Below are 12965 nucleotides of genomic sequence, written 5' to 3'. Positions count from 1 at the left end.
TAGAAAAAAGTACTATTTATCTATTCCCATACTAATAATTATCAATATTGTGTGTTCATTTCATATACACTTGAAAATGGCTCTTCAAAAGTCGAATTTTCGCTAACTTAGCCGATTACTGTCGACTACTGTCTATTGTTGCTGTTTTGTTGGGGTGAGAGTAAAGCCATGTTCACACTGAACAAATGTTCGGCAAACATGTTTGTTGGGGAGCTCAGGAACAAACATTTTAAAATTTTTGGACAATCATTGTTTGTCAAACAAAAAATTACTGTTTTTCCAAACATTTTCAGTTTTGACAGCTGTAAAACATAAAACCTGTTCTTCCCACTTACAATATTTTGTTTGGTGACGCGTCCGCTTTGGACACGGGCAAACATTGTTTGTCAAACATAATAAAATTTTCCCAAACTTTTTCTACAAACATGTTTGTCGAACATTTGTGTGGACACGGTTTAAGAACTGCACAGTTTGAGAGACTGCCAGTGTCATATAACTTCACCAAAAACAACTACTAGGACTATCGGCTTGAGTTAACACTCACATTTGCAACATAACGGTCCTTTACCATGGCATATCTTCTTGTGCTATATTTTTTTAATGCTTTTATTTAGAGATACTTTGACACCTAAGCTGCCAATCCAATCTTGTAGATTCTTCTTGTGTTCATTTATTGTTTTCTATGTATTTATCTATATCATTATTATAGAACTTCAATGTGTCTTTTATGTGCTACATGATTTTATATCTATTTATATATCATTATTACAGAATTTTAATGTGTTTAACTAATGTGTTTAATTTTAATAATTATTTGAACTATTATGTGCTATAAAACTTTATATATAGCTATACCTGATAGTATCTGGGTGGCTCAGCGCCCTCAGATTGTAGAACCATTAGAGGACTTCCTGAGTCTCCCACAGTAGTGAATTTCTCAACCTGGCCTCCGGCACAAATCTGCAACAATTTGTGTTTTTCTAAATAAATGAGATCTAATTTTAAATTTTGTCACAATTTTTACTTTCCTTGCCCTATTACCATAGGTAAGGAAAGTATTGCTCTCCGAAAAAAAAGTACCCCAATTTCTGAATTTCTATATGTTTCAAGGTCCCCTGAGTCCAAAAAAGTGGTTTTTGGGTATTGGTCTGTATGTTTGTGTGTGTATATGAGTTGTCACGTGGTAATTTAAAACCACCAAATATTTTTAAATGAGCCAATGAAATGTAATAGAACTATAAAATTGGAAAGAAGGTTAGACCTACCCAAAGAGTAAATCAACTCAAATCAAGTATTATTAGCGATTAGGAGTAATAGCATTATCAACAACGATAAGAAAACATGTATTATTGTGATTTAATAATTATGAGAACCCATTGGTAAGATCAAAAAATTATAAAGTGGCATACTTATTATTGGCGGATTATAAAAAAATAAAATGCATGAACATTGAGGTTAGAGTTACTTGTTTGCATTTTGAAAAGAATTAGTCGATCTTGGATAAATCGATAATTATCAGAATCAATACTGAACGAATCAGCTGATTATTCGATCAACCCATATGACCGGTTGAATCATATAAAATTCACTCATAAAGGATATATTATGTATACTAAAGGAAGTCGATGTGTAGACTTACAAACAACTATTATTTCTGTATAAATATTTATTATAATCCAAAAAAGCATGATAAATCAAGAGTATACAAAACTCATATAAAAACTAAATGTATTATCTATTAAAATCGTATGTTACGATTTATTTATGAATTCAATTTAAGATAAACACTCCATATATTTGTATAAAAACTTCTTTTATTTAATTTTTTCTATTATAAAGCCGAGGAAGCCCTGATTCCCAAGGCAACCAATTGTATTGAGTCTATTAAATTGAAGGCCAATCAGAGAGTAGCTTACAGAATTATTCTAGGAAGAGGCAAATTTTTCTGAAAACCTCCTTCTTCTGGCTTAAGATCCTGACCGGAGAGGATGCACATGGAGTTTAGGGTTTTTTCTTATTCCTTTTAAAAATTTTTAATGAACTATCAAGCCAAACCCTTTTTAAATGTAATGTATTTGTGTTGAATGTTAATTATTTGTGAACTCAGTGCTGTCAAGGAGTTCGTAATTGTAAAGATTCCCATAAAAATAGCTTTAATTCGAAAGAAACTTATAAAAATCTGGATCACGCGTTAGCCCAGCAGTGACGAAAAGGAGCCTACCCAATTAATTATTGGAAATAATTAATTCAATCCACGAGAACATCTAGAACTTCCGTTCAGTGAGTGATAAGTCCAACGAGCTCGTTTTTTCTACGTCCAGTGGGGGTAATTAATTAACAAAAAAGCGCTATTCCAATTAATTTAAATTAAAATTAAGAGTCACCACGTGTTGAACAATATCACATAGTTCATAAGAACATTTTATAAATTTATTTGATATATGTAGGAGGCTTACTTCCATGCACAGCCCGAATTCATTAAATCCCTGAGATCTCATGTTTGAATATTAATTTATTAATTATAAATTTGTTAATTGAACCAAGTATAGTATATCAAACCTATAGACCGAACAGGTTTTTATTTGCAGAATTTCGTATTGATTGGAAGTCTAAGTACCAGTATTAAATATAATATATTTGTGAATTTGAAACTCACTATTGTGAATATTAGTAAAGCCTGTGATAATTATTCAGATTTTTGAAATAGATTATTTAAGTGAATTATAGATATATCAAATATTTTATGCATATCTTTTTTATGGGAATATATTTTGTGTTTTATGTCAGCATACAAATCGTAGAAGTTTATTTTATCCTAGTTCATCTCGTGATATACAGTTTGAGCTGTTTTAATACCAACAAATATTTAGCAGCACTTAAAATTATTGAATCGAGTAATATTAATCTTATTCAGAGCACTCAATATTTATCATCCTTTGATGATATTCATTTCATCTACCGGAACAAGTATATTAAGAAATTATATTAATAAGGTTCCAGTTATATCATATAAGGATCCAGAGAGCTTCCAGAACTGGCGTTGTAAGTTCCAAGGAATTTTGGAAGAATATATTGGTGAATACTTGTATTCACGACGAGCGTTTTAAGAATCAACTAGAAACAACTATAGTTGGTCCTTATCATTCTCTAGTGGTGCATGGTTACTGATAAGCAGTCATCAAGTATTCTTTTAATTTCCTCACTGGTATTCTTCAAGAACTTCACAGAAGCAGCGGTAAGAATTATCAATCCCTGGTCCTTGAACCTTATGGTGATTACTTATATTTGGAATATTCATGTTTCTACCACTGAGCTAGAGCTGAGGTTTGAACCCAGTAATTTTGCGAGCCGGAAGGCCTTAATTTTTTGTGAATTTATTCGCAAAAGAGGGAATTTAGAGACGGTTCTTATAAGTATCAGAAACACCGTATCAACTGTGAAGGATTTACAATTCACAACTTCACATAATAGCTTCACAACGTGGGACTCTATCACAAGAGATACGAGTTTGATAACATAATTCTCATAATAGAGAAAAGATTGGATGGAAATTTCCATAAAAGTCTATAGTAAAATTTTGATTTTGATTTTTTGAATCTAGATATTGTATGCTGACCAGGGGTATAGATTATTTGAAATATAATCGCATAGCTATTAGTAAGGAAGATAAAACCCTACCTAAAATTTTAAGAACTATATTAGTGTAATTTGTAAGCCATACCTGTCTATTGATGTCCGTTTAGTAATATATGTACATGACACTTGAAACTTTTAACACCACACAATTTTATCCAGAATAGGCACTATCACTGAATCAATTTTAATATTCCTGAGACTTGGCAACATACTTGGCTATTTACTCGAAGTATTCCATAATAACGTCACCATGAACCAGTCGCCAGCAAACTCGCAAATTTCCTACTTCAGCGACCACCCCCAAAACTATGCAGCTACGACACCGGCCAATCAACAACCCAGGACCATGCAGCGGAGACCCCACGAGAGAGAGAGGGAGGCAGCATATGCTCCATCAATTTCGACCCGCAAAACTTGGCCCAATTGTCTTCTACGAAGATCGATAACGTCGTTGATGCGATTAATTCCGATGAGAGTCCGGCTGAGGGAGATGAGGGAGTGAGGGCGTCTTCGCAGATCGCTCCAAGCGTCGCCGAGGGAACAGAGAGTGCCGCCACCCAATCGCCATCCAACGTGACTAGTCAACCGCCATCCGCCACCAACCTGGAAAAACGCAATACAACATTAGACTCTTCAGTCGGTTACATTACCAATCTTATGGCAAATGATTCTACAAACGAACTCAAACTCATGCTCAGTCAAATCTTAGCAAGACAGGACAACGAAGCGAAGGCAAACCGGGAAGCTATGCAGAAAAATAGTGAAACTATCACTGAAAATATTACCAAGACTGTACAAGAAGGTATTAAAACCATGGATGCAAAATTTTCTAGCTTCAGGGAGGAAGTGAGAAATATAATAGATACAAAAATAGATACTCAATCTGCAGTTATCAAAAGCTAGAAACTCGTCTAGATGATGTCACCTGTCAAATAAATGAACGGTTGGATGACGTACCAAAGGAAGTTGAAAAACAGGTGGACGTATTGGGTAAGGAGCTGGGCACCGCTATCATGGGAACGGTCATGGGAAAGGTGTTAGAAAATAAGGGCGAGATAGAGTCGAAAGTGGAGGAAAATAATAAGAAAATAGTAGAAATAGTCAAGGAACAAAGTAACGTGCAGGCATGTATGGCAAATTTAGCGGAGGAGGGGGCAAAATCAAGTGAGAGATACGGCATGTTGGAGAATGCTATAGGCGGACAGCAGTTGAAGCTAACCGGATTGTATGATGAAGTGAATACACATAAGAAAATTATGAATGATAAATGGATCGCAAATGAAGAACGAGTCTCCAGAATAGAGACACGCATGGAAAATATCCCAGTCAGTCGAATGCAGTATACACCGAATGAAGTAGTAAACGGCACTCAACTTTTTCAAAGTCTTGGAAAATTTGATAATTCCCATCACCATATGCAACCCAGACCATTCATAGATCAAATAAAAGCTATTCAGGAATTGATACCCACCTCTTGGTTAGTTTGGCGCTTCCAACTGTCCAGTCTATTACTCGGCGAGCCGCTGATGTTTTTCCAGAGCCGGATGCGAGATATCAATAGCTTGGAGGACTTCATCTCCCAATTCCTGCAGCAGTATTGGAGTAAACGTAAGCAGATGGACGCACTATCAGAGATCATATCGTGCACATATGATAATAGAGGCAGACAGTCATATACTGAATTTGTAGCTAAGATGATGTGCAAGAATTCGCAACTAGACGAATCTTTGGCGGATACATCATTAGCAAATATATTAACAAAAAAGCTTCCTTACAATGTTCGCATGACACTAGCAGTATCCTCGATTTCCAGTTGTGAAGAACTGATAGAACATTTACATTCTATCCAATCAGCTACGTCTAAGCCAAACCACTTAAATAATCGAGCAAAAAATTTTAATCAACAAAATAGTCATTTCAGAAAAAATTATAATAGTGAAAACTATATTGCAAACGCTGGAGCAAATGCGCAAAGTGCAAAGTACACTGAAAATAATTGCAGAAACAGATTTCAATATCAAAACAGCAAACAGTACTATAGAAAAACATATTATGATAACAGAAATCGCTTGAATAGAAATAATAAACAGAAAATAACTTTCACAAATCAAGAAGTAAATTTCACAAAACAGGACGAAAATAATCAAAATAGTAACAGAGCAAATACATCATACACAGTAGCACATACAACAAAGACAACCCAAAATCAACATGCAAATAACCCACCACCAGACACACAGAAACCAACACCAAAAACCGCCGCACATCATGAAATTAAAACGCCCCGCAAGCATCAGCCTCTATTAGGCATACTATTCCCCACTGAAGAACCATCACCGCAGGAAGAGCAACCCGCCACCGAGGAGCACCAGGTTATAGTAAAGGAGTTATGTAATATGGAGCAAACATGCGATCAACCCGTTTTGAATGCCACACCCGCGCATCAAGGGACCACCACCAGGCATCCGCGCACAGGACTTATGCACCCCAAGGAACCCAGGATGGAGGACCAAGAGGACGACACCAGGGAGGACGGCATTCGGGATACAAGAAGCATGCACCGCAAGGCCCGGAGGCGGAAAGTCAGGCGGAAGAAAAAGAAGTACCGCGCACAACGATGGAGGCCGCATGCACGTTTCAAACGCCCGAGGAGGACACCGGACCGAAACCAGGATGGAGGACCGGAGATCGACGGCATGCATCCGCGGCACATTCGCTTTAAAGCAGAAGATCAGCGATGTGACCGGCAAAATGGACATAATAAATGGAATGAAACTGGAGCTACTGGAAGGACTAATATGGATTCATACAGGGATAAAAACGGAACTGAAAGGAAAACTACGATTGAAACATGCATGGATGATAATAATAAAGTGGACTACGTATTGAGTTTGATGAAGGATAAGCAGTGTTTAAGAAGAGTAAAAGAAATAAGAAATTATAATAAGAGAGTGAAAGTACCTGACTATTACATGTTGAGAGATTATATTGTTAAAGGAATGATAAATGTTCTGATATATTGTATACTATTTGTTATGGCTGTGATATGGATAAAGGACTGTGTTATAGGTATGATAGAAAATATTATGTTGTTGTTATTAGAAGAATCTATTATTGATGATGGGAAAGGTAATATTATAAAAATAGTTATTGTTGTGAGCCTACTAATTTATAACGAACTGAAACCCGAGAATATTAGATGAAAATAAGAGGAAAGATGAATTAAGACTACAGGATGAATCGGAAAAGAACAGATTAAAAGAAACTACCAATAATGAAACAAAGAATTGTTTGAAAAGGTATACAAGATACCGAGGTTTTATATTTATGAAGGATAAATCATCATCAGGACAGCCTCATCTATAAATAACAACCGGACAGCAGCCGTAACTGAACGTAATACAGTTCAGTTGTATGAAGAAAGCAAACCAAATTTAACTTGGTGGGAAAATATTTCTAATCTCAAACCGTATTATCGAGACACTAAGCGATAAGGATATAAACAATAATATTTTGATTAAACGTCATTGGCCTACCTGACAAGATATATGTACCAGACGAACGCCAACAATAAACTTAATTAGCAGACGAGTATCCACTTCGAATAACAACACCTGAAAATAAAGAAATAAAAAAATTTAGAAATCACCCTTTAATATCATCGTCACTAATGAAGCAAGAGAATAAATAACTTCTAATGTTAAAAGCCAACTTACCGTTGTTTAGCCAAAAGAGACATCAAAATGGCGACAAGTGATGAACCGAAACCAATGGAAACCAGCTGTCCACTACGAAAACCAGAGTAGTCAATGCCTATTAAATCATCTAAGTTGACACCCCCAAGAAAAATTCAAGTGTCATATAATGTGAATTGTATGTAGAGATGTTATAAAAATATTATATTATTATTATTTATGTATAAACTAATTAAGAAAATCACTAAAATTATCCGCCAAATGATCAAACCGCACAGTTACCACCAAAAGCATTAAGCCAAAGTCTCAATGTATTAGATGAATAAGAAGTTCTTGTTGATAAAACCTACCAAAGATTATCCTTAAAAATATCCATTATATGAAAGCAAAGCCCAAATTCTGCAAGAGAATGAAATGAAAATGTACAAGTCACTGTTCTATGTTGAGGGAGAAAAAATATTATATTCTGCAAGTCAGAGAATTACCAGTTTGTTAGGTTGGCAATGATTTTGCACCAACGTTCAAATGTGCTTCTGACCTGAGGGCGGAGCGTGGATTAGAAAAAAAAAGTTTATATTGTGTATTGTGTGTAGAAGGAGATTGGCCGATGTAAGGCGTATGTATTTGAATTGAATTTATCTATTGTTGTATATGTTGTTGAATTGTTAGGAGGTAGGATTCTCAGTAGAGTTATTAACAGACTTTGTAACATGTATGATTTCTGATCCAAAACCAACTGGATCATAAAATTTATATTATATTCTCGAATTGTCGTTTTAAATCAGAAATCAGAGGGCGTTTGTGTCACGTGGTAATTTAAAACCACCAAATATTTTTAAATGAGCCAATGAAATGTAATAGAACTATAAAATTGGAAAGAAGGTTAGACCTACCCAAAGAGTAAATCAACTCAAATCAAGTATTATTAGCGATTAGGAGTAATAGCATTATCAACAACGATAAGAAAACATGTATTATTGTGATTTAATAATTATGAGAACCCATTGGTAAGATCAAAAAATTATAAAGCGGCATACTTATTATTGGCGGATTATAAAAAAAATAAAATGCATGAACATTGAGGTTAGAGTTACTTGTTTACATTTTGAAAAGAATTAGTCGATCTGGATAAATCGATAATTATCAGAATCAATACTGAACGAATCAGCTGATTATTCGATCAACCCATATGACCGGTTGAATCATATAAAATTCACTCATGAAGGATATATTATGTATACTAAAGGAAGTCGATGTGTAGACTTACAAACAACTATTATTTCTGTATAAATATTTATTATAATCCAAAAAAGCATGATAAATCAAGAGTATACAAAACTCATATAAAAACTAAATGTATTATCTATTAAATCGTATGTTACGATTTATTTATGAATTCAATTTAAGATAAACACTCCATATATTTGTATAAAAACTTCTTTTATTTAATTTTTTCTATTATAAAGCCGAGGAAGCCTGATTCCCAAGGCAACCAATTGTATTGAGTCTATTAAATTGAAGGCCAATCAGAGAGTAGCTTACAGAATTATTCTAGGAAGAGGCAAATTTTTCTGAAAACCTCCTTCTTCTGGCTTAAGATCCTGACCGAGAGGATGCACATGGAGTTTAGGGTTTTTTCTTATTCCTTTTAAAATTTTTAATGAACTATTAAGCCAAACCCTTTTTTAAATGTAATGTATTGTGTTGAATGTTAATTATTTGTGAACTCAGTGCTGTCAAGGAGTTCGTAATTGTAAAGATTCCCATAAAAATAGCTTTAATTCGAAAGAAACTTATAAAAATCTGGATCATGCGTTAGCCCAGCAGTGACGAAAAGGAGCCTATCCAATTAATTATTGGAAATAATTAATTCAATCCACGAGAACATCTAGAACTTCCGTTCAGTGAGTGATAAGTCCAACGAGCCCGTTTTTTCTACGTCCAGTGGGGGTAATTAATTAACAAAAAAAGCGCTATTCCAATTAATTTAAATTAAAATAAGAGTCACCACGTGTTGAAAAATATCACATAGTTCATAAGAACATTTTATAAATTTATTTGATATATGTAGGAGGCTTACTTCCATGCACAGCCCGAATTCATTAAATCCCTGAGATCTCATGTTTGAATATTAATTTATTAATTATAAATTTGTTAATTGAACCAAGTATAGTATATCAAACCTATAGACCGAACAGGTTTTTATTTGCAGAATTTCGTATTGATTGGAAGTCTAAGTACCAGTATTAAATATAATATATTTGTGAATTTGAAACTCACTATTGTGAATATTAGTAAAGCCTGTGATAATTATTCAGATTTTTGAAATAGATTATTTAAGTGAATTATAGATATATCGAATATTTTATGCATATCTTTTTTATGGGAATATATTTTGTGTTTTATGTCAGCATACAAATCGTAGAAGTTTATTTTATCCTAGTTCATCTCGTGATATACAGTTTGAGCTGTTTTAATACAACAAATATTTAGCAGCACTTAAAATTATTGAATCGAGTAATATTAATCTTATTCAGAGCACTCAATATTTATCATCCTTGATGATATCATTTCATCTACCGGAACAAGTATATTAAGAAATTATATTAATAAGGTTCCAGTTATATCATATAAGGATCCAGAGAGCTTCCAGAACTGGCGTTGTAAGTTCCAAGGAATTTTGGAAGAATATATTGGTGAATACTTGTATTCACGACGAGCGTTTTAAGAATCAACTAGAAACAACTATAGTTGGTCCTTATCATTCTCTAGTGGTGCATGGTTACTGATAAGCAGTCATCAAGTATTCTTTAATTTCCTCACTGGTATTCTTCAAGAACTTCACAGAAGCAGCGGTAAGAATTATCAATCCCTGGTCCTTGAACCTTATGGTGATTACTTATATTGGAATATTCATGTTTCTACCACTGAGCTAGAGCTGAGGTTTGAACCCAGTAATTTTGCGAGCCGGAAGGCCTTAATTTTTGTGAATTTATTCGCAAAAGAGGGAATTTAGAGACGGTTCTTATAAGTATCAGAAACACCGTATCAACTGTGAAGGATTTACAATTCACAACTTCACATAATAGCTTCACAACGTGGGACTCTATCATAAGAGATAAGCCCTCCCAAGGAGCACAACTTCACAGAGTGTATGTGCGTCTGTGTACACGATATCTCATCTCCCAATTAACGGAATGACTTAAAATTTGGAACTTAAGGTCCTTACACTATAAGGATCCGACACGAACAATTTCGATCAAATGCAATTCAAGATTGCGGCTAAAATGGCGAAAATGTTGTCAAAAACAGGGGTTTTCGCGATTTTCTCGAAAACGGCTTCAACGATTTTGATTGAAGTTATACATAAAATAGTCATCGATAAGCTCTATCAACTGCCACAAGTCCCATATCTGTAAAAATTTCAGGAGCTCCGCCCCATCAATGCAGATAGATTCCCAACTATCAGGCTTCAGATACAATTGAAACAAAAAAAAGTCAAGTGGAGTAGATTGAGCATGAAAATCTCTACAATTAATGTTCAGTAACATTTTCACCTAAAATTGAGAATAAGCTCGAAATTCTAGAAAATGTTATTATTTCAATTGCAAACTGTTGGAAACTGTTGATTCTATTTAATCATTCACTATGAAGAGATAGCAGACCTCATGTGTCTCCAGCGTTATTGTCCTGTCACCAACTGGCTCAGATCTTTGAAAAGTAGACTTGAGATGCGCGTGAACATTAGCGGCAGGTGATCAATTTTCATAACGGCAAGGAAAGTTGAGTGAGTGCGTCACACCAGATTTCTACATCGGCAAGGAAAGTAGAATAGTATCCTACAGTGAGCTCTACATTATGATAAGAGTGTAGAAAAAATATCGACAAGTTATATGCAATGCTTTGTCGAATTTTGGACATGGATAGCAACACTAATTCTTGATTAAATACTGCCTTTATAACGTGGACCTCACTTAACGTATCTTGATTAGTCACTAGTCTTAGCTTAGAAGCTGTAGTTAGAGCGGATATAAATTCAAATTATTTCTTTTCTCCATGAAATTAGAACCAAGTAGAAAAATCTGGTGTGGTACACTCACACAACTTTCCTTGCCCATTGAACTGTAAGCCTCATTCTTAAACGAGAATAATTCAGGGGAATAACATAATGACGATTGGCGGCAACATATTTGAAACTACAATCAGACTACTGTATAATGTGTATATATAATTGTTTTCAGACTACTTTTTCCTTTGTGTAAATTGTGAAATTCGATGATTTTTTTGAAAGTCGTCAAAACAGCTGTTCTTCAGATGAAATATCTCGACCAAGTGTTCTTTTTATAAACCGCTCTACCTACCTACTTCATGCACGAGAAATAGTTCACAAAGTCCATTTCTCAAGGATGGGATGGACCCCTTCAGTTTCCCAGGAAAAAGACTCACGCCAGTTGATAGGGCTGATAAATAACTATACAGGGTATGAATTTGAAATTAATCGGTCAAGTCATTTTTGAGAAAATCGTGAAAAACATGGTTTTTTAGTCATTATCCGCCATTTTTCTCAAGAATATTACGGAGCTCCTGAAATTTTCCCAGAAATGAGACTCATGTCATTTGATAGGGCTTAAAAATAGCTATCCATGGTATAAATTTGAAGAAAATCGTTATAGCCGTTTTCGAAAAAAAACGTGAAAAACATGGTTTTTTAGTAATTATCTGCCATTTTTTCCGCCATCATGAATTGAATTTCTTATTGTCGGATCCTCATGGTAAAAGTTATCTTAAGTTTAAAATTTCAAGTCAATTGTTTAATTAGGAATGGAGTTATAGTGTTCACAGACATACCCACATATACACACACACAGACCAACACCCAAAAATCATGTTTTTGGACTCGGGGGACCTTGAAACGTATAGAAAACTTAAAATTGGGGTACCTCAATTTTTTTGGAAAGCAATACTTCCCTTACCCATAGTTATATGCCTACGTTATAAAAACATTGCTGAAAGATAGAAGAACAGCGTTGACGATTCTCTGCATCACCACTGCACTCTCAATAAGACAGCTGATAGCGGTATATCCGATGTAGTCTAATATTGACTGTTCATTCTTGATTAAAATAACCAATTATATTTTTCTCGCCAACAAAATTCTTTTTTCAATGTATAAAATTAATAATATTTTTTATAATTGATATTGAAAATGTTTTGTTGATTGATCATGTTTATACATTGTTGGAGAACAATCTGGCAACGTTACGAAGATGGAGAGGATTCGCTATCTGCTTTGTCGAATGAAGACAAGGATAGCAACACCAATGTTAATCAAACTCTGCCATTATAACGTGGACCTCACTATAAGATAGGTTGGGTGATTTGGTTGGGCAATTTTCATACAAATACGTAATATATTATTTCGCCCCACTTGGATGTAATGAGCTGGTTTACGTGCGTCATATGGAGGCCGAAAGTGATTGTTTTCTGACCAGGCCGGTAAAAGTTTTACGGCCCTAGGGCTGTAAAATAACCTTGAAGTCAGCTGATTCTGATTTGATGTGAACGCGTGTTTACAAAATGGTTTATGAAACGGAATTAGTTGATGCTTCTAGAATTGAATAAGTATTCTGCAAT

At 34.6% G+C, this 12965-nt stretch overlaps 1 protein-coding gene across 5 annotated transcripts in view; it reads right to left on the bottom strand.

Moving 5' to 3' along the window:
- The window catches only part of LOC111049257 (CLIP domain-containing serine protease 2-like), a 37616-nt gene that overhangs the window by 1566 nt on the left and 23085 nt on the right, over window positions 1–12965 (bottom strand). For all 5 annotated transcript variants that reach the window (XM_039434935.1, XM_039434932.1, XM_039434933.1 and 2 more), the window contains exon 8: window positions 856–960. In XM_039434935.1, coding sequence (XP_039290869.1) covers window positions 856–960 — 105 coding nt within the window. The remainder of the gene's footprint in view (window positions 1–855; window positions 961–12965) is intronic.

Source organism: Nilaparvata lugens, chromosome 8, assembly GCF_014356525.2.
Source record: "Nilaparvata lugens isolate BPH chromosome 8, ASM1435652v1, whole genome shotgun sequence".
Classification (NCBI taxonomy): domain Eukaryota; kingdom Metazoa; phylum Arthropoda; class Insecta; order Hemiptera; family Delphacidae; genus Nilaparvata; species Nilaparvata lugens.
The sequence above is the reverse complement of the archived record's forward strand: the minus strand, read 5'-3'. Positions and strand labels throughout refer to the sequence as shown.